At 46.8% G+C, this 26,039-nt stretch overlaps 1 protein-coding gene across 2 annotated transcripts in view; it reads right to left on the minus strand.

The window, feature by feature from the left end:
* Positions 1 to 26,039, minus strand: part of TRABD2B (TraB domain containing 2B) — a 424,669-nt gene that overhangs the window by 43,929 nt on the left and 354,701 nt on the right. For both annotated transcript variants that reach the window (XM_075002847.1, XM_075002846.1), the window contains exon 5: positions 17,198 to 17,288. In XM_075002847.1, coding sequence (XP_074858948.1) covers positions 17,198 to 17,288 — 91 coding nt within the window. The remainder of the gene's footprint in view (positions 1 to 17,197; positions 17,289 to 26,039) is intronic.

Here is a 26,039-nt window from a genome sequence, read left to right on the forward strand (position 1 = left end):
CCCCCAGTGGGAGATCCCTGTGGGGGATACCACCATGCCCCTCTGCTTCATCGCAGACGCGGCATACCCCCTCCAGCCCTGGCTCATGCACCCATACATGGGCCATCTGTCTGCCAGCCAGGAGGGCTTCAACCAGCACCTGAACCACGCGCGCCAGGTGGTGGAGCGCACATTTGGCCACCTCAAAGGGCACTGGAGGTGTCTCCTCACCCGCCTTGATGCGGGCCCCACCAACATCCCCCAGATTGTGGGCGCGTGCAGCACCCTCCACAACCTCGTTGAGAGCAAGGGGGAGGCCTTCTTTCAGGGCTGGGCTGTGGAGGCTGGCAGGGCCGATGTGCAGCCACCCGCTGCCCCCAGTCGCCAGCTGGACCCCGAAGGTACCCGGGTCCGGGAGGCCCTGCAGGCCCAGTTCGATGAGGCCGCGGGGTGAATGCTGGCAGGCTCCCCACTGCACCCCCCCATCCTCCACAACACTCCCTGCCCCTACGCCCATACCACAGAGCACCCAAAAGCACACCCCCCGACTTTTCTTGTAAATAAAAACAGACATGTTGTTCGTCAAACCAGAATACGTTGAACTCTTATTATTATCATACTATTTACAGCCAAAATAAATATTATATATATAGGTATTATAAGATGACAGGAAAAAAAAGGGGAAGACAAGGAAGGGGAGAACTATTTACATGGGGGGGCAGGTATCATCAAAACAGGGGTCTAATACAAACTATTTACAAAAGACAAGTGAAGGGGATATATACAAAGGGGGAGGGGGGGCCACGTCCTGGGCCCCACACCCCCTAATGTCCAGCGCTGGGGGTGGGCGGCCGTGACCCGCGCCTCGGCCTCAGCCCTGGCTGGGGCTGGCTGGGGGCCAGGTGGACTGGGAGATATGGCCGGCGGATGTCAGCAGGCCCCAGGTCCCCCTCGGTGGAAGGGCCCTTGGTGGCGGATGGCGGTGTGACGGCGGGTGGAGCGGCGGGTGGAGCAGGCAGGGTGGGCAGAGTGGCGGCTGGCACGGCATGGGGGGCCAGGTGGTCCACGATACGCTCGAATGTGCACATAAAGGCCCCCCATGCCTCCTGGCGCCAGGCCAGCGCCTGCTCCTGCAGTTTGAGGCACTGCTCCTCCACCCGCAGGCACTGGTCAGAGACCTCCAGCTGCCGACGGAGGATCGCCAGCAGCTGGGGGTCTGTCGCCGTCTGGGAGTGCTGGCTCCACCGTCGTCCCTGCCGTGGGGCCGGTCGGTGCTCCGCTGAGGGGCTGGCTTGGACTGATGGCCCCGGTGGGCTCTCTGGGACCAGTGACACCTCGCCGGCACTCTCCGGTCCCTCCGATGGTGCAGCTGCGGAACACGGGGGGGAAGAAGAATGGAGACAGCCGTTAGTGTGGGCCCCGAGTTGTGGCCCTTGTCCCACCACCCCTCTGCTGCTGGTTCCCCATCCCCGTCCCCAGGAGATGCTGCTGCTGCTGCTGAGTGTCCCACCCCCTCCCCCACGGGGGACCCTAGGTTCCGCTTCCCCCATCCCCAGGGATGGGGCATGGCACTGTCGTGCTGGGGGGGCAGGGGCTGATGCACTCCTCTGAGGGACATGCCACTGCTGTCCTTGGGGCCATGGTCATCTGGAGGGCCCTGGTCATGTCTGTTACCCCCGCCCCTCAACCCCGGGGGTGTGCACCGGGGGGTACATACCTGATGGTCCGCTCCCACAGTCGGGGGACACCCGGTGGGCAGACGCCCTGCTGGAGCTCCGTGATGGGATGTCGATCCGGAGCCCCCCCATCGCTGGAGGAGGATCCCCCCTCCTCCTCCGGTGCCCCAGCGGTGGGCTCCTGGGGGGGCCCCTGGGGTGCGGGGCTTACCTCTGGGGCGGACTCCACCTCTGGGGCCTGCTGGGGCTCGTCGGCTGAGGTATCAAGAGTGGCCGGAGGGGAGGAGGTGTGCCGGGGGCCCAGGATGGACCTGAGCTCCCTGTAAAAGGGGCAAGTGACAGGGGCGGCCCCAGATCGGCCGGCCACATCCCGGGCCTGGGCGTAACCCTGCCGCAGTTCCTTCACCTTACTCCTGACGTGGTCAGGAGTGCGGGCAGGGTGACCCCCGGTGGCCAGGCCCTCGGCCAGCTTAACGAATGCATCCGCGTTCCGCCTCTCGCTCCCCATTACCTGGAGCACCTCCTCCTCACTCCAGAGCCCCAGCAGGTCCCGAAGCTCGGCCTCCGTCCAGGAGGGGCCCCGCTGCCTTTTGCCAGGCTGGCTGCTGGGCTGGGAGCCCTGGCTCCCTTTGTGGGGGGTGCCCTGGGGGCGCTTGGGGGGCTGGCGGGCGGCCATCCCAGTGGGGGGGGTGTCTGTGGCTGCAGAGGTGCATGCAGGCTGGCTGCATGGCTGGGCTGCCGCCTGCATGCTCTCTCAGCTTCCTGCACAGGAAGGCAGGGGGCGGGGACCTTTAAGGGGCTGCTGCACGCAGCCACCATCGAGCTCAGGGGCTGGAGAGAGCGTCTCTCAACCCCTCAGCTGATGGCCGCCATGGCGGACCCCGCTATTTCGATGTTGCAGGACACGCAACGACTACACATGCCCTACTTCGACGTTCAATGTCGAAGTAGGGCGCTATTCCCATTCCCTCATGAGGTTCGCGACTTCCACGTCTCGCCGCCTTATGTCGATGTCAACTTCAAAATAGCGCCCGCCACGTGTAGCCGTGATGGCCGCTATTTCGAAGTTGGCGCTGCTACTTTGAAGTAGCCGGCACATGTAGATGTGGCTTAAATGACCCAGTCCCAGGGCAATCCACCTTGATTACTTCCAGGCTGTCAGTCAGAGCCTGGCCCTTCACACTGGCTTACAACATGCACAACTAAACAAGCTCAGGTAACAGATGTTAATGGCAAAGCTTCATTTTAACTAGGATTCGTACAGGACAGCACCCTGGCGTGGTGCTTTGGTGGAGGGCATGACACTATAAGGTCCTACTGTGCCTTTCGGGAGCTCTCTCAACTACCATTGGCTTCGGCGGCTTGGCGGGAGTTGAGCGCTCAGCATCTTGCCAGAGCGACTCAGCACCTACCCAGATGAGCCCCTTGCATGTGCTCTTTGGCTTTGCACCAGGAGCAGTTCAGCAGTGGTATTTTCGAAACACGACTGGGGTACGGAGGAGCCAACATACCCTGATTAAGCAGCATGTCCCTTTCTAAAAAGGTTTCAGGATTGGCGCGATTACTGTAAGCAGTTGCTGTTGGCTCATGCAGGTGCGTGGTGCCAGCATCATGCCCTATTTCAGCAAAATCACAGGGCCCTGCTTCACTCATTTGCAAGTAAAATCGGCTTTTCCCTGGCTGCAGTGTCACTGGCACTGATACACCTCTCACTCCCACCAGCTTTACATCCACATACCTCTGGCCAAGGGGCACCAAGCACAGCTTAGAGCTGGTGAATGGAGTCATGCAAGGGTGGCTATAAGCCAATCCCCTGATCCCTGGACAGGCCGACCAGCTCCCTGGAGTCCCATCCTACTTCCCTTCTTCAGCTGCAAACCGCAGAGGGAAGAAGATGTTTGGAACCTCTGCGGTGGCTGTGTCATGAGATAACATTTTGCGTTTGGTGAGGCTGCCATGGCTGGTTCAGGTGAGGCTGCCCTGGCTAGCACAGCAGTACAAAACTGCCTGTATTCAAGAGAATGCCTGATGTGTTCACTGATGCCAGTCTAGGTTCACCACACCAGCCAGAGGACCGCTGTGTATTCTGAAGATTGCATTTGCTGAGGAAAAATATAATCAATGGAAGAGATCGGTAGAGTATTTGCTGAAGATGTTTCACGTAAGCGAGAGACAAGGATCTTGATCTGTTTTTGAATGAAACAAGATTTCACTATTTCTGCTCAGATATGCAAGGAAGTACAGCTTTCTTCCTGTGGGGAAAACCCCATCCCACAAGAAATGAAACATTGGGCAAATGAAAACCACTTGTGGTGTCATTCCCTGGAGCCTATTATGTCATTTCGGAAGCATCCTCCTTGTGGTGCATATATCTTGTCAGCATATGTTTGTTTGGCTCAAAATGCTTTATCCAGTTATCTTAGCAGGTATCTTGGCATCTCATGCCTTGCATTGTTTAGCTGCTGGAAAGCTGCATGTCACTCCCAACAAGTCTAATGAACATCATGAGCGAGCACTGAAAGTATGGCTGGCAGGTGGCTATTTGCTCGCAATCACGTGGCTGAGTTATTGTACAGCAGTACAATTATAGGACAGTTTGGAAGCCTTTTAGCTTAGATTTCTTCTCCAACAGTGCCGTGTTGCATCTGCTAGTCTGTTTATGTAACACCGAGAACAATGTTCAGTAGGGATGGGCTTTTCTTGTGAAATGTTCTCTCTGATTTCTAGTCAGATGTCTGTATTTCATGGGGTTTTCTTAAAGCAAATTGCTGCAATGAACTGGGATCCCAGTTCATATTAGACAGAATTAAATCAGCATCCTGGGCCCTATACTCTAACCACACACTCCTGTAATGCAAGAGAGAGGTAGCAGTAGTAAGGCAAGTCAACGGGAGAGTTTCTCCAGTGGACTTCCTGCAGTGGAACCACAGCAGAAATTCGACCTAAGCTAGGTCGACTCCAGCTATGCAACTATCCTAACTGGCGTCCCATGTCTTAGGTTGAATTTCTTTTCTAGTGTAGACCTGCCCTTGTTCAGACCTATGCTGGGACTCACACATATGCTCGGGTTAAATATAGCTCATTGTCCACCGAAACCAGCACTGTGTTACAGGGTACGTGACAGCTCAACTTATTCCCCTGTGATTACAATTCTGGATATACAGAAGTATTATTTTTCATCAGTGGAAGGTGATATTGTTTATTTGGGAAACATTTCACACCAAGCACCTCAGGAAACCATTTGGAGTTCCACAGATACGCTAGTGCATGACTTCCAAGCTGTCTGTCAGGAATACCTCAGAATGTAAACATGTCGTTATTGTGGGGTTCCATGCAAAGCAGTATACCCTGAACCTTTCAGCCTGATTTGGTTACTGGTCAAAGTTTCATTAGTTTCAATGTACTAAACTCCCCTCAAATTCAGTGGGGTCCAACCCTGTGAAAGTGCATTTTGAAGACAACGGACTCCAGATTCAGATCACTTGTTCTCAGTGAAATGGAGATTCGTTGTCTGCACGAAGGTATTTTTGTGATTGGTTTTATTTTTTTCGTAGATTGTGAAATATAAAGTGGGACTGATGCCGAGGAGGAAGGTAATCTGGTTGTTAAATCAAGTCACTGAATGCAGAATTCTTGGGCCTGACCTCTGCTTCTGCTACTGAGCAATGGTGTGGTTATATGAAAGGCATAATAATTTTGTGGTTGCATAAACTTCATAGGTGCCAATGGGGACAGAACTCAGGATTTCCTGCTCCAGAAAACAATATTTTTTCAATGAACCACAGCTAGATTCCTCAGTGGGCTCTAGAGGGTGACAATTACACGCCCACTTGAGCAAGTCTGGAATTCCATGCAGCAGAGGGCAAGGCCGATCCATATGCAATAGCCAGGACAATAACACTCAAGTTTTTAAAGTCTCCTTAAGTGACTGAAAATCTCTGACCAAAAAGCCACAGATTTTCCATCTGCAAAGTGGGAATACAGCTCCTTGTTTGCTTACCCTGTAGCGTGAGGCTTCCTTAATGAATACATGTAAAGACCTTTCAGGTTTTAGAACAAAGTGCCCTAGAGGTGCCAAGAGTTACCTACTAATATAGAAACTAATGATGTATGGTGTGCAAACACAGAGTGAAAAAATGTAGTCCAGGGATTGCAAATATGTGCAAAAATGAGGAACCTTCATTTAGTGAAACAGTTAAGCAATGGCATTCCTTTCCAGTGCATACACCAATGGCAGGACATCCTAATATTTTATCTTTGCTTTGGTACAGGCAGGGGATTACAGTTATCATTGTAGACTATAGCCCAAGAGATCAGGATGCACCTGCTAGTGTAAAGCGGTTGGTACAATGGTCTCACTTTGCAGAGGGAAAGATCTAGGTTGCATATTAGGAAAAACAATTTCACCAGGAGGGTGGTGAATCACTGGACTGTGTTACCTAGGGAGGTGGTAGAATCTCCATCCCTAGGGGGTTTTAAGACACAGCTTGACAAAGTCCTGGCTGAGATGGTTTAATTGGGATAGGTGCTGCTTTGAGCAGGGGGTTGGACTAGATGACCTCCTGAAGTCTCCTCAAACCCTAATCTTCTATGATTGTATGATAATTACATGTAGGTCCAGCACTAACCTAACTTCCCACTGAAGTCAATGACAGTCTTACTTTTGCTCCCAATGGGAGCAAAGCTAGGCCATTGCGGAGTGCACAGAAATGGGGGTAAACGAAGCTATGATAGTGTATAGCAGCTGAAGATCTCCTTTCAGTGTCCGTCATATGGCCGAGGGTGTCTTCCTCTTGGGGGGAATTCCTCCCCACTGCACACAATTCAAGTCCCCTGCAGATTTTTTGGTTCCCCATAGAGCAATGACTTTTTGTGAGGAAGCAAAGGGAAATTGCTATAGTGGTTACCTGCCCCGTCCAGCAGCATGGGTGCATTGTTTCAGCGCCTGGAGCAGCTGGCAGGGAGGTACAACACCATGAGGGTAGGGGAAGGGACATCGTGGAAGGTGGCTCCTACCATGCACTGCGCTCAAATGCGAGTCCTGGCTTGGCTGAATCACAGAATCACAGAGCTGGAAGGGACCTCAGGAGGGTACACTTCCTCTTCTTCTGCAAGTAGTGGCTGGGGCTGCAGCCAGGTCCAGGTCAGATCTACCCCCAGAAGAATTCTCCAGGAGCTCCTTGCCCTCCCTGCTTATTTCTGTCCCCTATTACTTCTCAGCCATGGATAGAGGGGGTCACTGAATGGGGATCTACTAGGCTGTCTTCCCCACGCCTGTGCTTCTGGACCAACACATGCCCATACCACCTCCCAAATGTCACCCACCACACCCACAACCCCCATACCAAGCCCCTCTCACAGTCCTGCCGATGGGAGCAGGGGATGGTAAAGGGGGCAGCTGTCCCAGAGCCTAGCTTTTCAAGGCGTCTCAGAGCTCCAGCCAACACCTGGAGCTCCAGACCCCTTTGAAGTGCTGGTAGCATTGTTGTGCTACTCTGTGTGGCTGTAGATGGCCTAGAACCATGGTCCCAGTGGCACTAAGGGTGACTGCTCTTGACCCCAACCCTTCATCCCTTGGTCCTGCCCCGTCAGCGGCGCACGGCCAGAACCCGCTTCCACTTTGCCCCTGCGGCCTCAGTGGCTGTTGGCCCTGCCGCCCCACATCCAAATGCCTGCCCCAATGTAGATCCCTCCCAAGCCCAGACCCACCTACTGAGCCCTACACTCCTGAACCTGCACCCCGAAGAGACCACCTCCCAAAGCCCCACCTCCCAAATTGGGAAACCCTGCACCTAGACCTCCCACACTGAGCTCCACTCACCTGCATCTGAACCCCCACCCCTACACCCAGACCCCTTCCTAAAATGCTTCCCAAACTCAGGCCCCCCCACCCTGCCAAGCCTCACTGCCTGCACCCAGAGGCTTCCTCCACTAACACCTCCCACTGAGCCATATTCTCCCTTCACGTGGATCACCCTGTTGGGCTTCCTGAACCTGGATCCCCACCCCACTGAGCCTCATCCAAATGCATGCATACTCCCACCCCTAAGCTCCACATCCCTAGCACCCAGACCCTCTCTTTTGAGCCACAGCAACCTGTACCTAGACCCCTTCACCTGCAGAGTCCCACTGTGCCTGCACCTGGTACCCTCCCAAGGAACCCCCATGCACTCAGGTCTCCTGCGCACCTAGACCCCACACTGAGCTACCCACACTCAGGTTGCCCCACTCAGAACTCTCTCACCCCACACTCAGATGCCACCACAATCAGCCCCTTCACAACCGAATCCTTCCAGCCTGAGCCTGCTGCCCCACACTGGTGCACCTGACCTGGAGGCGCAGGGCACTAGGGTATTTCTAGGCCAGGCCAAGCTCTTGAAATGTGGAAAGGTCAGGTGCACCCTCATTGCTAAGCATGTGTCTTGGGGGTGTGGAGAGATCCTACCATGGACTGGGCTCAGCTGGGGACAGGACAGGATAGAACTTCCTCTTCTCTCACAAGGAGCTCTTCCACCTATATGCAGTCAGTGACCCATGCTCCCACCTCCCTTTGGTGCAGAATTTTTAATGTTTAGGTGTGGAATCCCCTTAGGCATAACCGTGTCTCACTCTCTCACAAGCACAGCGACTGAAGATAATAGGGTTATTAGCAACAAGAATTCCAGGACAAGACCGAAGCGGAAAAATTTAGTTTCCATCAGACTTTCCTGATCCATTGCCCTGTCCCTTTCCTGAAAACGTGCATGCACCAATCCCTATGTTGGATTTTTCTACCAGGATACTGCACTAGAAAAAACTCTCTCCCTGAAAGAACCTCTCCAGATTGGCTCCCTCAATGGCTGTTATTCATTTGTTTTCCAGACACATCATCTACCTGATTCCTCTTGCCAACTTTTTTTCTCAGAAACATCCTCATTCCTCATTCTTCTTGCGGTGCAGCACATCAGGGAGTGCAAGGGGAGAAAGTCAGTGTGTCTCAGCTTGGATTAATGCTAATTAAGTTTGCAGGGGGTTAGAAAAGAGCTGAACTTGTGCTCTCTGCACTTCAGGAAGCATGAAGCATTGCCCTGTGTATTGATACACAGGAGGTTGCTCCTGACACTCACAGATAGTGGAGGAGTTGCTTTGTTGGGAAGTTCTGACTACGCTAAAATGATGTCAAACACAGGAATTTAATCTCCAGGAAATGGAAACCAGACTGGTGTGATCCTCACTTGTAAGTAGCATGAACTGTAGTGAAGGGTGAACCACAAAAGGTTCTGACAAATACTTTTGGCTCAGAGAGGGAAGAACACGTCTGGATGCTTCTCGAACATATGTCACAAGGGCAGCTGGCTAATCCATCTGCAGCAAAACATTTACTTGATAAATTTAGCTCTTTTCAGATTATTAGGAATGGACTTTGCTGTTCAAAATCATTCAATAGTTATAAGAGAACCACAGAACACTAGAACTGGAATGGATCTCAAGAGGTCATCAAGTCCAGTCCCTTGCCCATCTTGGCAGGACCAAGCACCTATATTATCCCTGTTAGATATTTATCCAACCTGCTCTTAAATACCTCCAGTGATGGAGATCCTACAACCAACCTCGGCAATTTATTCCAATAATCAACCACCCTGACAGGGATTTTTTCCTTGTGTCCAATCTAAACCTTCCCTGCTGCAATGTAAGCCCAAACACATTCATAGGTTTAGTATCAGAGGGGTAGCCGTGTTAGTCTGGATCTGTAGAGCAACGAAGGGTCCTGTGGCACCTTATAGACTAACAGAAAAGTTTAGAGCATGAGCTTCTGAAGAATGCTTCTGAAGAAGCATCTGAAGAAGTGAGTTAACTCACGAAAGCTCATGCTCTAAACTTTTCTGTTAGTCTATAAGGTGCCACAGGACCCTTCGTTATTCATAGGTTTATAGTTTACAGGCAACCATTTTCCGGTTTGTAAATTACTTGGCAACTGATTCTTCAAATAGTTGCTATTCATTATTCCTTAGATCTGCTACAGGCATGTTTGAGGAATGCTTACTTGTACTGGTGAACACTTACATAAGCTGTTTCACTGAAGTGCATGTAGTCAATAGTGTAACTACTCCATAATCTACTCCAGTGTGACCAGCCACCGAAAACACATAGTTTTGTTTTTCAATGACTTCCAAACTCACCTAGAACGTCCAAGATGGCCATGTGAACATCCTGATGCCACTACGCATGTGAAAATATGTTTGTAGGTATATTCACATGAGGAAACACAAACATTCTCAGCTCTTTCCTCTTCAATGACCATTCTCGTGAACTGAATTTTCCTTGCAGGCATGTCAGCCAGAAGGGTAATATGGAGAAAAGACTTTGGCACCTATCTCTCCCTTTTTGCTGTAGAAAGTCATCTATATCAAATATTTGCTTCTACATATCTTGAAGAATGACCTTCAATTCTGCTGGCAACCAAGTAAGTAATTCTAAGCATTGTAACACATCCCATGGACTCCGCCATTAAAAGAGATGGCTCTAGCAGAAAGAAAATCTAGCGGGTCAAATGTGTGAGGCCTCCCTGCATGATAGTGTGATAATGTAGGTAAGGAGAGTTGACACTGGATAGACTGAGTGACTGCAGACGTACTGCAGACTTTGCTAGATAAATGAACAGTCTTCCAAACTGCAGGAGGCCACTTTATTCCTTTGTACCACTTGTGCTGGTACAAAGCGTTGAGGCCCTTTAGTCTGCACTGATATCACCGGGGGAATGAATCAGCCCAAAGGACAAGTGCAACATGATCACTGACAGGGAAATCTTCTTTGTAATCACTCTTCCTCAATCCTGTTTTGGAGCGAGTGGTGTAAACTGCACAGCGACATTGACTGACTGTGGTCCAGTATCTCCAGGGCTGGAAGGCCATTTTGTCTCCTTTCTGATGCATTGTGTAGCCTCTCTGATGAGGACACCAACAAAGCTATCATATTATTGCCAGTTCTGGCACCCATTCCTGTTCTGTGGAAACTGGTCCCATAGGAGCTATGTCAGGAAGAGCAACCTGTTTCCTATAGGCTTTGAAACAACCACAACAGGCCAGACAAAAAGTCTTCCTTCTGCTCTCAATGGATTTTGAATCAGCTCCATGGACCTGAGCTGTGGCTTCTTAGGACAAGGAACTGGAAGCATAGGCATTCTAGGAGTCCCTGCTCTGGGGCAGTCCCTCTGACAGGTTGCCTTGGAGTGGGGGAATAATTTCAATTTTTTTGCTGGCAAAACTAGCATTTTCTTTCAGAAGGTGCCCAGTAGCTGACAGGTGGCACAAACAGCGTGCACAGAGACCGACCATAACTCATGACCTGCTATGAAATGCAAATATTTAAGTTTTCATTGACAAGGGCCTATGAATTAACTCTGTTTCACTACCCCTCCCCTTGATTACTTATCTGGAGTGACTCAGCTCAGAGATAAGTGTGGAGGTAGGGGAGGTAAAAATTACAAGGGGTGATATTATTGGGTCATGTAGGAATTCCTCCCTCCCTATGTCCATGACTAAATTTCAAAAGCATTAAACACTCCTATTTCCCCAACATTAGGTCAGGCAATACATTCACACACACCTGCACATTATGCTTATTTAATCCCCACCCCCACTTCTTTGGACCCATAGTTGTGACTTTGATTCCCTTCTGTCCTGACTGTGATGGAGTTAGTGAAGGGAAGGTGATTCAGAGGCTTGGATTAAATCTCAAAAGTTCACAGTACTGCTCTAGCACTCCTGCTTGGAAACTATTCGGGCTTCTTCCTATCTCTGAAGAGATCTGGTTCAGGTTGGGCTAAAATTTCAGATGAAAATTCATGTTAATTCTTACTTGACCTGAACCAGTTCACTCACCCCAAACAAAGATGTTATCTTACATGACATGCTATTCCTTTATCCTTCTCTCTGCTAGCAAAACATTTCACTTCATTTCATTTCAAGCATCCCATGCTGAGAATGAAATTCTGGCCCCATTTAGGTCAAGATTTCAGTCTACAGATCATCCTTTTCCCCCTTTCTCTCAATCTAGCTTGTAAGTGTTCTTTGCCTTATCCCATCTTCTTTAAACTTGAATCTCTCCATTATTTGCCTTCTTTGTTGGTAGGCCATTCTTGTCCCACTGCCGAAAGAAATTATAACAATGTTGGTTTCAGAGACAGACAAGAGAGGTGCAATTGACATCTAGATGTGGACCCAAGCTTCACCAAAGTTTGCAGCTGTTCTGAACCAGAAGGAGAGAAGCTCACTGCAAAGTTGATATTCACATTTGGACCTGACTTCCCCAATAGTAGGTGAGGTCAATTCTGGACTTTTGGTATGGGATCAGGGCCAGTTAATCAAAAGTTTATTGTTCCGGGAAGAATAATGAGAATTTGGAATGATGGGTCTGATGGCTCCGTATTGATCAGAGTTCAGAGAAGAATGAGAAGGGAGATGTCTAGCCAGTGGAAGGTCTTTCTGAAACTGATCCATTTCATCTGTTATACCAGACTGCAGCATATGAGAAACACCACTTTATTTCTGCAATGAAAAATATTGTGTCTTTTAAGATGTAGGCCCAGAACCTCAACAGAAGTTAGGTGCCTAAATCCCTTTGAAGATCTGGGTCTTAAGCCTTGTGCTGATTAGAGAGAAGTAAGTTATGTGAAAACTGTTATCTTTGCCATCTCCAGGCCTCATCCTGCAAGAGGATCTTCGTGGCCAGAAGTTGACACCCAGGGGCAGTTTTAGTGGCTGTGGCAGAGAGCTGGTACCCAGAACAACCACTTCTAGGGGGTGTTGGCTTTTCTTCTCCTTTTTTTTTTTTTTTTTACTGTGCCATTTGGGAAGTGGGGAATGGACATGGAAAACATGAGCAGCAGAAGGCTTATGGATATTCCTAGGTGGTGGATTCTCCATCTCTGGAGGTTTTTAAGTCCCAGCTTGATAAGGTCCTGGCCGGGATGACTTAGTTGGGGTTGATCCTGCTTGAAGCAGGGGATTGGATCTGATGACCTCCTGAGGTCCCTTCCAGCCCTAGGATTCTATAATTCTATGATTTCTGCTCACAGCCATGCAGATCCATGGAAATAAGAGAAAGGCCCAAATTCTGTGCCACTTCAGGGTCAGAGATTTTTCCCTTGGGCCCAGCATCTATTCTTCTTGTTCACAATGCAAGTCTTACATGCAGCAGATCCCATGCAGTACCACAAGAAAACCCCAGAGCTAAGACAGCAGCACAAGAAATGACCACTGAGCTCATTTGTTTGGTGCTGCACCTTGGGATTATCTTCTTTGCATAGACCCAGGAACTAGAGGTGCGGGTGATGCTACAGCACCCTCCGCCAGTGCCTGGGGTCCTAACTGCAGGGCCTGTACCTGGTGTCTTGGCTGCTATCAGCCACAGTCCCAGAGTCATGGGTGCTGCCAGCCATTTGTCCAGGACTCTGTCCCCAATCCTGTGCCAGGGGTGCCGGCTGCTGGTTCCACACTGAGGGTTCTGGCTACCACTGGCTCCAGACCTGGAATACAGTCTGCTACTGGTCTCCAGGCCAGATGCTCTGCTCCTGTCACCACCTCCCAGTCCCACACTCAGAGGCTCTGTTCCTAATTCCAGCCTCACCCACTTACCCATGTCTGTGCCTGCCTTGCCTGGGAGCTATTTGCCCGTCCTGCATCCAGCTTTGGAGAGAGGGGCATGGACAGAGGTAAGGGAAGCGTGAGGTTAAAATATTTGGGGACCACTAGATTTCAGCACCATGTTCCAGCAGCACCCCTTCTGGAGACATTTGGTTGCATCACAGGTGTCGCCTGCCTGCCCTATCGCATACATTCCATGGTTCGTTGTGTGTTTGCTAGTCAGCCTGGCTGTAGCAGGTATACTCAGGGGCAATATGCATTTGCTTTTACTAGACCTAGTGCTCTTATATGCAGATCACATACATTCTAGCACATACCACAGTGGAGCAGATTTTTCACTGGGAATCATATGGGTTTGATCATGACTGAGAAAATTCAGCCCGTAAAGATGTAATGAGGGAAGCCATTGCATTTTGATTTAGGGTGGAATATTCAAAAGTGCCTAAGGGACAGATTTACAAAAGGATTTGGGCACCAAAAGATGCAGCTATGTGTCTAGTGAACAGACAAAAGTGCTGAAGCAGGTAAGATGCTTTGACTTTCATGGGAGTTGGCTGCATATCCTGCCAAGGAATTTTTTAAATTCCATGAGGTACCTAATCTATAGTTGAAGGTGCCTAACTACCTTGGTCAAGATGAGCCTTAGGCACTCTGAAAGTATCCTCCTTAAGATCCAGTTGTCTCCATCGACAAGATCAAAATGTGCTTTGACTGGATTGCAATGCAATAAATATTTTTGAAATGGGATCAGTTTTTTATAAACCCAGAAAAAATGTCCTTGCTGGATGACCTGGAAAAATGTTTAGATTTTGTTTTTCTTTTTTTGGGTCCCATCACATCCCTAAGCAGAGGCTTCAGATAATGAGTGGCTAAACATATGCCTTGTAGCCTCTCCCTAAGATAAGCAAACATATTTGGCTTACGCCTCTTTCATTGAGGACGGGAACACATTCCACAGAAAATCAATCTCTCTCTCTCTCGGCTCCTTCAGAAAGCTGGGTGCGGGGGAAAATTTTGCCTCATATAGATTCCTGTGGCTTGAGCAGATCAGTTGCCGCAGCTGCTGCAAATTTAATTTGAAACAGCAGCACTAAAAGATCAATTCAGGAAGCACCTGCGGCCAGTGATTTGCTATTATTCAAGAATTCTCAGAATCTACTCCATCTTTCAGCCATGTACCAATGTTTTACGTGCTGGCTACAGTCTTGTAGGCCAACAAAATGCACAGTAGTACCCACTTCCATCGAATAAGTCTGCTGGGTGCTATATTTAATGATATGTTCTTCCTGAATAGAAGAATACAAGCTGTGCTTTTATTTTCATCCTTAGCCTCTCGGGGCTATTCTGCAGAAATTAATTATCATCCTTCTGCACAGGCCTCACATCCCAATGGAAGCGCCAAGAAGTAAGCCACAGCTGATACCCTGAGTAAACCTATATGCTATGCCTATCCAAAGAAGGGTACACAATTCACTCTCCTCAATGATTGCCAGCAGGTGAGGAGTGTTGGGATGGCTTGTTCTGTAGTCTTTACAGGAGAGCTGGGGTACCACTGTTGTCCCTAGCACAAGAGCCCAGAAAGGTGGGTTGTTTCTTGGAGTCCTCCTCTATGGATCCCGTATAAAGCCTGATTAGAAGCTGGTTCTTCACTTTCGTGGACTTAGGAAGAGGATTATCGCTGCTTTTCTCAGCTACTTTTAATTTTTGATCGAACACAGACAATTAAGATGTCAGGGTAGCACATTTAAGAATTCATTCTTTGAGCCTGCTTTTGTGACGTTTGAGTCTCACACTTCTAATACACCCGGCCAAACCCAATAGGTATTTACAGAAAGACTCTGAACATATATTTGCTCTTTCTGAAATCCAAACAGATTTCGGAGCTTAAATAAAATAGCCTAAGGTGAGATCACCTGGCTAGGAAGCCATTTGCAGCTTTCTTTAATTCTCCAGGAGACTAATCAAGTTTAAACTATTTATAAAATCCCAGGATTTGAGACAAAAAAGACAAATGTGGCCAATTGGTCCATCACTCTGCCAAGATAGGATTGTTTCCTATAGCATGGAGCAGAATCTAGTATTTTGTCAGGGTTAGTTGAAAAGTTGAAAATGATGGGTCTTCTGACTTTAATCTACTGTATCCCACTGCCTGGAAGCTTCTTTTGATATCTACATCAAACATTCCCATCCTTAACTTTGCCCCCCTTTGTAAGCCCCTGTGTGCGGCCCTAAATGATTCCTCTCCATCAATGTTCCCACCATTCAAATACGGTGACCCCCTATTTAGCATTCCCTTGGCCAAGCGGTATACACTAAGCTATTTCAATTCTTTCTTGCTAATCCCAACCAAGCAAGTGTCCAGCCAGTCTTCACTGAACCCCCTTTGACTTCTCAACTGCCTTTTGCCAGGGTGGTGACCCAGAATTGAACACAGTTGAAATTGCTTCCTTCCTCTTTTATACCACTGTGACTCCATTAACCTCAGCAGAGCTTCTCCTGGTCTGCACTGGCATAAGTGAGAGGAGGGTCAGACCCATTTATTACTTCCCATGAAGTCCTGCAAAGATCCTGCAGAAAGCAAGCATGCTCCATAAAGTGATGTCTCCATGCAGGTGACTCAAAATGGTATGGAACTTTTTATTCCAGCCACAGTCATGTTTCATTTGCTCTCCGTTATCACTCGTAGTTGTCTCTTTCAGCAGTAGAGGTTCCCAGGGCTTCTACTCTCTTTTTGTACATTTGTACTTATTACAGTTTGAATAGCTTTAGAAATAAAGGCATTTATACAAGTTCTACACTCTCTACCACTCTATTAATATTATGACATAAACAGAACCATTAAATAATCCATCAGACAGGAACTCAGCCAGTTGGTTGTCTCCAAATATGTCCTTTCTGCTCCTTTGTCATTCTGGGCGCATATCCAGAGTGTGTATAGCCAAGTACAGATTATTCCAGACCAAGAGGGGAAGAACCTTCCCTGGCCCCCACTTCTCAACTGCCTCTTGGTCTTTTACAAAGGGAGAGAGGTAATCCTTCAGGCAGGTAGTCAGTGCACGTGGTTTTGCAAATAAGGTTCAATCAGCCAAATGTGAGGACTATACCAAACTGGAAAGCATCTTTGCACAGACAACACAACCAGACATGATTTATCAGCCCCAAAATTAATCCTGCGTATTGAAACTCACCTCTTATTTGCACTGTGTCCTGTTAGTACCCCCAAGGACAGGAAAATGCTGCTAACCTTGGCAGATTTTAGTAACTTGTACGCTACCCCCACCTCCAGCACCATCTCGCCAAGGGGAGCTGCCTGAACTGTGCTTGTGGTGTGGAAGGACACCCTTCCCTTCCTCCCTCACATACCAAGGATGAACAGCAAGCAGAGAGCACATGGCCCCCACAGCCGGCTGCCTGAGGGTGCCACTGGGTTGCTGGCCAGGAGCTGCCTAAGGTAAGTGCCTCCTAGCCATAACTTGCACCTGGCACCCCATCCCTTCCAGTACCTCAACTCCCTGCCCCAGCTTACAAATCAAACCCTCTGCACAGAAGAGTGGAGCCTTTGACCACTTAACATATTCTTGGATTGGCCTCCTGTCAGAAATGATTGCCCACCCCGATGTACAGGGATCACAGTTTACTTCAATGGCTCTCAGCACCCGCACCAAACGAACTGCTCCAGCGTTCCTGGTGTGAGTAAGCAGCATCTATGTCATCTACACCTCCATGGCGCTACTGCTGCCAGAGTACCACACGATCCAGGTAGAGCAGCTGGCATTGCAGAGGACTTCCATTGCAATGAGTACCTGTAACTTTTTAGGGAAGCCAGTAACTCACCCTCATCGCTCAGCACAATAATCACTTTGTGGAAAGAGAGAGAGAGAGACAAACGGGTTAAAGAAGCTACAGGCAGCTGCTTACTTTCCAATCGGTTGTCCAGCCGGTGTATGCTCCACTTCAAAGCCTGCTTGTCTCAGCACATCAATCACAGTGTTGTTACCCAGGAAGTGACCTAAAACATGGACAGGAAAAGAGCAGAGTCACTCAAACTGCATCTAGACAGTGCTTCCTCCTTTTGACCCAAGCACGGAAGGGTTGGTTACCAGGGACAGTGTTGGCTTGAAAGGCAACCAAGGCTGGGGCCCAGAATCCTGAATGAGACTCAGCTACTCACAGCCAGATCCACTATTGCCCTTTGGGGAATAGGAGGGAAACAAGGCTAATACTCTGACCCCTCTGGACAAGGGATTGATCAAATCGGTAGACAAACTAAAGGCCATTTCTTCAACTGTAACTTGGAACCTGCAAGCAGTTGTGGTTGGCCCACAGGCTGCAGTTTTAAACACACCCAGGCACAGTTACAGCAATCCTGTCACACAAGTACTACAATTGTTCCTGCAAATGGTGAGAATGGTATTACAGGTTGAACCTCTCTAATCTGGAATTCTCTCGTCTGGCAACATCCGCGATCCAGTGTGATTTTAGTTAGCCAGCCAACTGCTTATCGTGGGTGTGGCCCAGTTTCCCGTGGTCCCAGAAAGTTTGTTTTACCAGTTTGTTCACCAGTTCTGGCTCTCAGTGTTCTGTGCTGTTATTTAGCTGTAATTTGCCTCTACATGTCTTCTAAGAGCCCAGTAAGCAGTGGAAGTATTGGTAATGTGCTAGATGATATTGACCTCTGGTCCAGAAAATTCTCTCATTTGGCACATCTCAGGTCCCAAAGGTGCCAGACTAGAGAGGTTCAGCCTGTATTAGGAGTAGGGCTGGATGGAATGCAGGACCTGAATACTCTGATAAATACTGCAGTACTGTTTGGCCATGTTTATATCCTTTGTTACTGAGTGTTTCTAATGTTTGTGTGAATGGGTTAGGTTTGCAGGATGGTGCATAGTTCTTTTTCTAGGGTAACTGGCATAAGTGGGACCCAGAGTCGACAGACCTTATGCTGGTTTTCTGCACATTGGTGAATTTCAGAACTGCCAGCCCTAAATATTACAAAACAGTGAGATTAATAAGAATGAATTTTGCATTGTTTTCATTGGCCTGCAGGGCATTCAGCCCTTGGGATTTGTCACAAGGGTGCAGTTATTTCTTACTGTCCTGTTGGCTGAGTGTACGTCTGGTCAGAATCCCATGCCTCAGTTTCCTCCTCCGAGGTTGGCCTTCCTGGCTTCCCAGATACAGGTCTGTCTGGGAGATGTGTCTCAGCTCTCCCACCAAGTCACACAATTGTAATCCCTTCTGGAGTACCCAGAGTCCAAACTAAAATCTTCCATACTAACAGAAATGTTCTTTTACCATTCAGGCCTTCTTTTCAGCCCTCCCACTGGGCTTTGTTCCCAGAACCTTTCTGAAGAATAAAGTCCCTGCTAGGCCTCAGAGCCTGAGTCCCTGCCCTAGTTGTTTTTAGTGCCACAATGCATGCCTCAGTCTGTCAACCCAGGTGCTGAGACTTGCTGCTCTGGGTAACCTCTTGCAAGCAGATGAACCCTAAGACTTCAAGAGTAATTCAGTCTCCCGTCTTTTTAAGCCTCGGTCTTCCTGCTTAAACTGCCAACAAGGATGCTAATTAATATCAGTTGTGAGGGTGATGTGGTTATAGGGGTTTTAGTGCAACCCACAAGCATCATAAACACTTTCTAGCCAAAAGACATTTCTTTAAGCTATTAAAATCACATTTGCAGGCCCTAGCATGTTCCAGGATTCCATTACCTCCTTTTCGGCAAAATCAAAATTTGATTTTTCCCCTGACTAACTTGCTTATAACTAAAGCCAAAGGAGCAGTCCCAAAAATGTGCTCCACGCCCTAAGAGAGGAGAGCCCTCTGACATTTGTGAGAAATTAATTTGATCTGATCTTAACTGGATTTTTTAAAGCAATGTCGGAGCCAACAAAGGCTTGATCAGTTAAACATCAGTTAAACAGCGGTCTGAAAGTGGAATGAGGAGCAAAGATGTTTCATTGTCCGTATTCCACTGCCTTAGTTTTTCTTGAAATAGAATACATGTTGCCAACTATTTTCTTTGTAGGAACAAGTGTTCTGAATGCCTATTAACCTTTGATCTTTACATCACAACGCCAAAAGAAATTCAAATGTAATTCTTCAAAGGTCTTAATTAATTTAGTCTTGGCAACCCTAAGGGACAGCCCTAAATCCTCATCTACACAATAGCCATGACCAGGACAGCAGCACTTTAAGCTTCCCAACAAAAGACTTTAAATATGTTTGGGGTGAGATATTTTGGCCTTCTGATCCATTGGGCACTCTGTTAAGACTTCCAAAAAGGGTCCCATCTGTGAAGAATGCCAACTGATCTGTGTCCAGTTGGCTTTTGTTGAGTAAAATTTGTTACGTTAGGTTGAAGAAAATATGGGTAGCTTCCTTCTCACTGCATTCCAAACTGGCACATGTTCTCTGCCCTCTGGCATTTGTAGTGGGCTGAAAAACAAGAATATTGTGGGGGGGCTTCTAGTTAATTTACCATTTTTTCCCCATGCAGACACCTATCCACCAGGATATGGACACAGACTATGAATCATTTCATCCAGCACTATTTAGGACCTATCAATGGCAGTTTGTTATTTACCTGGAAGGAGCTAAATCAGACGCATACGTTGAAAAAGATCTGCTATCCATCACCATGCTTTGAGCCCGTCAGGCCTCTGCCTTAATTATCTATTAAGAAAACATCCAAAAGGTATCCAAATGATGCTTCAGGTTTCCCCAGAATTTTCAGGGGATAACAGAAGGCTCTGCTAAGTGTCGGAACCAAAGTTTGTTCTTGAGAGCCATATATTTTAAAGCTGATAGGTCACGAGATAAGAGCTGGTGCTCAGTTACTCCAAGATACAACAGGGACTTTCTTGAAGGAATTTATGGTTCCCTGAAAGATCACCATGGAAAGAGATGCTTTGGTTTTGAAATGAAAAACTGACTAGGCCACATAAGAATCTAACTAATTCTTTGAAGGGGTTAATAAACATGCGGACAAGGGGCACCCAGTGGACATAATATACCTAGATTTCCAGAAAGCCTTTGACACGGTCCCACACCAAAGGCTTTTATGTAAATTAGGTGGTCATGGGATAGGAGGAAAGGTCCTTTCATGGATCGGGAATTGGTTAAAAGACAGAAAACAAAGGGTGGGAATAAATGGTAAATTTTCACAATGGAGGGGGGTAACTAGTGGTGTTCCCCAGGGCTCAGTCCTGGGACCGATCCTGTTCAACTTGTTCATCAATGATCTGGAAAATGAGGTAAGCAGTGAGGTGGCAAAGTTTGCAGATGACACCAAGTTGTTCAGGACAGTCAAAAGCAAAAGGGATTGTGAAGAACTACAAAAAGATCTCAGCAAACTGAGTGATTGGGCAGCAAAATGGCAAATGAAATTTAATGTGGGTAAGTGTAAGGTAATGCATGTTGGAAAAAATAACCCAAATTACACGTACTACATGATGGGGTCAAATTTAGCTACGACAGATCAGGAAAGGGATCTTGGAGTTATAGTGGATAGTTCTCTGAAGACATCCACGCAGTGTGCAGCGGCAGTTAGTAAGGCAAATAGGATGTTAGGAATTATTAAAAAAGGGATCGATAATAAGACAAAAGATATCATACTTCCCCTATATAAAACTATGGTACGCCCACATCTCGAGTACTGCGTGCAGATGTGGTCTCCTCACCTCAAAAAAGATATATTGGCATTAGAAAAGGTTCAGAAAAGGGCGACTAAGATGATTAGGGGCTTGGAAAGGGTCCCATATGGGGAGAGGCTAGAGAGACTGGGACTTTTCAGTTTGGAAAAGAGGCGATTGAGGGGCGATATGATAGAGGTATATAAAATCATGAATGGTGTGGAGAAAGTGAATATAGAAAAATTATTTACCTTTTCCCATAATACAAGAACTAGGGGACACCAAATGAAATTGATGGGTAGTGGGTTCAAAACTAATAAAAGGAAATTTTTCTTCACACAGCGCACAGTCAACCTGTGGAACTCCTTGCCCGAGGCGGCTGTGAAGGCCAGGACTCTATTAGGGTTTAAAAAAGAGCTTGATAAATTTTTGCAGGTCAGGTCCATAAATGGCTATTAGCCAGGGATAAAGTATGGTGCCCTAGCCTTCATAACAAGGGCAGGAGATGGATGGCAGGAGATAAATCACTTGTCTTCTGTTCTCCTTCTCTGGGGCGCCTGGCATTGGCCACCGTCGGCAGATGGGATGCTGGGCTTGATGGACCTTTGGTCTGACCCAGTATGGCCATTCTTATGTTTATGTTCTTAACTACAAACACCATATTAAAACAAACAGCATAGGGTCAGAAGTTTGTTTTTCCTGGGTACTCAGGTGTTTTTCCAAATGTACCTGCCTGAATGAGCAAAGTCCAGAGGATTTCAATCAATATGACCAGCATATACAGCCAAGCAACAGGCCAGTCATCTCATCGCTTTGGTCATAGCTCAAAGGACATTGAAATCAATTACCATCTTTACATAGAAAACAGTGAAGTGTTGGACTATAACCTGATTGGTAACTGAATTCAACCCTTTACCAGTGAAACACTGTAATAAGCAGTATAGTGAGGCACCTACTACATACATCCTTTTCAATCTCACCATAAATATTTGCTTATTTACTTTGGCCCAAATCAATGAGCAGAATATAAACTCCTTTTGGCCGTGTCTACACTAGCCAAAAACTTCGAAATGTCCATGCAAATGGCCATTTCGAAGTTTAGTAATGAAGCGCTGAAATACATATTCAGCACCTCATTAGCATGCGGGCGGCCGCAGCACTTCAAAATTGACGCGGCTCACCGCCACGCGGCTCGTCCCAACGGGGCTCCTTTTCGAAAGGACCCTGCCTACTTCGAAGTCCCCTTATTCCCAAGATGGAATGCATGGCCATTTCGAAGTTTTTGGCTAGTGTAGACACGGCCTTCATGTTTAACTTCTCCCATTGATGCATCCTTCCCACTTTGCTGCATCTTGTGTGCAGTGACACTTGAAGGTTGACCAGTTTGCTTTGCTGCTCACTTTGCTTCAGTTCTTTGCAATCTTGTTTTGCCCAACTCATCATCTCCCCATGCAGAAATCTAGGGATTCAAAGACATGTTCTCCTTCAGCTGAAAATAGGGCTGATCCAGGAAGAACTTGATAAAAATCTCTGGACTGTTAGGTAGGAGGTCAGACTAAATGATCACAGTGCTTCCCTCCTGGCCTTCAAGTTTATGAAAAGTACCCACACCCTGGCTGCGTCTACACTAGCCCCAAACTTCGAAATGGCCATGCAAATGGCCATTTCGAAGTTTACTAGTGAAGAGCTGAAATGCATATTCAGCGCTTCATTAGCACGCGGGTGGCCGCGGCACTTCGAAATTGATGCACCTTGCCGCCGCGCGGCTCATCCCGACGGGGCTCCTTTTTGAAAGGACCCCACCTACTTCGAAGTGCCCTTATCAGCTCATGGGAATAAGGGGACTTCGAAGTAGGCGGGGTCCTTTCGAAAAGGAGCCCCATTGGGATGAGACGTGCGGCGGCAAGGCGCGTCAATTTCAAAGTGCCATGGCCGCCCGCATGCTAATGAAGCGCTGAATATGCATTTCAGCGCTTCATTAGTAAACTTCGAAATGGCCATTTGCGTGGCCATTTCGAAGTTTGGGGCTAGTGTAGATGTAGCCCCTCTGACCTCCTGGATGGTACACAACCTGATCTTAGCACCATCTTTGTCAATGCTTCAGTTAGTTAAATGAATGCCAATTTCACCTGTACATTCAGAGGCATTTCAGAGCATTGAGTGCTGGTTTCCTGCCCTTCATAAATAAAGGGATAAAGTCCAGACACTTTATTGCTAAAGCTGTTTTTTTAAATAAAGACTTCACAAAATTTAATAATTTTATAGTTCTTTTGTATATGTCATTGTTTCTCCACTAAAAAAAAATAGCAACAACAACTTTTTTGCTGAAACCTTCCAAATTAATTCCCTTTGGCCATGGCTACACTAGCCCCCACCTTTTAAAACGGGGATGCTAATGAGCCATTTGGGCAGATGCTAATGAGGCGCTGCCATGAACATACAGCACCTCGTTAGCATAATGGCAGCCGTGCATCTTTCGAAAGTGCCGCTTTAGAATTGTACGCTGTTTGTGTAGACAGGGGCCTTTCGAAAGGATCCCCCAGTCTTTGAAAGTCCCTTCTTCCGATTTGGTTTTGGGAAGAAGGGGCTTTCGAAATCGGGGGAGTCCTTTTGAAAGGCCCCTGTCTACACCGGTGGCATGTGTTTTGAAAGTGGCACTTTCGAAATGGGCACGACTGCCTTTATGCCAATATTCATGACGGCGCCTCATTAGCATCTGCCAAAGTGGCTCGTTACCATTCCCCTTTCGAAAGACGGGGGCTAGTGTAGCCATGACCTTTCTGGCAGAGAAGAAGCCTGGAAAATTTTACCCTAAAAGGTAGAAACTTTTGGAAGTTATAATTATTGAAAACTTTATGTAAGTGGAGATAGATAGTTAGATAGATAGGGAGATAGATAGATAGCTAGCTAGATAGATATCCTGGATTCTGAGCTGCTACCCACTATTTATTGTAAACCTGGATAAAATTTATTTAGTATTATCCTGATTTATTGTGACAGTTGATGAGTGCTAGAGCTAAAAAGGTCAGAATATCTACAACCCTGGGAATACTCGGCAACTATGGAGAGAAAAGCAGCGGAAAGGAACAATAAAAGACCTGCTACACAAAAGCTTATGTGGTAATGCCAATATTTCAGGCACAAAGATGAATACTACAAAATCTCCATTAATAATTTAAGTTAAAATACGTATCATTGCTGCAAATAAAATATGGTACTAAACCCTGCACATTATGTTTCTAACCTGGAAGGATTTGATTTTTATCAGCAAATGTTGGTAAACATTAATTTCACTGCATACACAGAAACTGACAAAATTTTTTCCATCTACAGGTTGAACCTCTCTAATCCAGAACTCTCTCATTCAGCAAACTCTGTTTTCCACTATGATTTTAGTAAGCCGGATGACCACTTATCATGGATGTAGTCAAGTTTCCTAAGTTCCTACGAACTTTGTTTATAACCACCAGCTCTGGCTCTCAGTGCTCCATGCTAAGTATCAGAGGGGTATCCACGTTAGTCTGGATATGCAAAAACAATGAGAAGTCCTGTGGCGCCTTATAGACTAATAGATATATTGGAACATAAGCTTTCGTGGGCAAAGACCCACTTCTTCAGATGCATCTGACATAGTGGGTTTTTGCCAATGAAAGCTTTGCTCCAAATGATTGGTTAGTTTATAAGGTGCCCCAGGATTTCTCAGTGTTCTGTGCTGTTATTTAGCTCTAATTTACCCCTAAATGTCTTCTCAGAGCCCAGTAAGCAGTGGAAGTGTTGGTAACTTGCTAGAAATTATTGACCTCCTGTCATCCGGCACCAGTCAGGTCCTGAGGGTGTGGGATGTGAGAGGTTCAACCTGTATAAATCAAAATCTACCGATAAGGAAAGTAAGAAATCCACAGATAAGGAATCAAAATCAAAATCTACAGATAAGGAAAGTAAGAAAATACTGCACGAGAGCGTCTCAGAGTTTAATATAAGGATATCTACATTGTGTAATTTGATAGGCAATGTTAATAATTCGTGTTTTAAAGGCTGTCAATCTTTTTTTGTATTTCAACATCTATTGTCATTAAATAATTACCTGATATACACATTATATAGTGCAACTGTAAAAAAATGAAAATAAACATACACAAAGCCGTGAACTCATGATTTTGCACAATGGTACACATTTAAGTAAATAAAAATACAAAAAAAATAAACTGGAATCTGTCAAAATTGAAAAAAGAATAGAATTCTTCCAAGCTTATAAATATACTTGTCTGTATGATATTCATGACAAACAGAGTAGGACTAAATAGTTTTTGGTACTGTAATAAGTATTGTACAATATTAAAATTTGAGTCACTCTACATTTCTAATGTGCTGAATTGATTACTCTAATTTTGAGTCATCTTCTGCCCTTTTTAACTGAATTTGATTTATCAGTAGAAGATTAGGATAAGATGCAGGACAGGAATGGGGAGTAAAGGTGATTCATATGCTTTCTACAGATACCAATGGCCTTTCTTAGACACTAATTTCCAGTGCTGAACATTCAGTGAACTCAAAATAAGCCCATAATTTACTTTAATGAACTGGGTACTTTGTAAGAATGATCTCTGGGTGTAAATGAGTAAATAGAAGTGGTGTCGACTCCCTGAGAGAACTGATGGGCACGATCCCCGGGGAAGCTAATATGAAGGGGAAAGGAGTTCAGGAGAACTGGCAGTATTTTAAAGAGGTCTTACGGAAGGCACAGGAACAAGCAATCCTGATGTGCAGTAAGAAAAGCCAATATGGCAGGCAACCAGCTTGGTTTACAAGGGAAATCCCTCGTGAGCTTAAACTCAAGAACGATGCATATAAGAAGTAGAAACTTGGACAGATGAGTATGGAGGAGAATACACATATGGCTGGAGAATGCCAGGCAGTAATCAGGAAAGTGAAAGCACAACTGGAACTACAGCTAGCAAGGAATGTGAAGGGCAACAAGAAGGGCTTCTACAGGTATGGAAAAAATAAGAAGGCTATCAGGGAGGGTGTGGGGCTGTTACTGGATGAAGGAAATAACCTGGTGACAGATGATGTGGGAAAGGCTGAAGTATTCAATGATTTTTTTGCCTCAGTCTTCACGGACAAGGTC

This window comes from Carettochelys insculpta, chromosome 9, assembly GCF_033958435.1.
Source record: "Carettochelys insculpta isolate YL-2023 chromosome 9, ASM3395843v1, whole genome shotgun sequence".
In the NCBI taxonomy this organism is placed as follows: Eukaryota; Metazoa; Chordata; order Testudines; family Carettochelyidae; genus Carettochelys; species Carettochelys insculpta.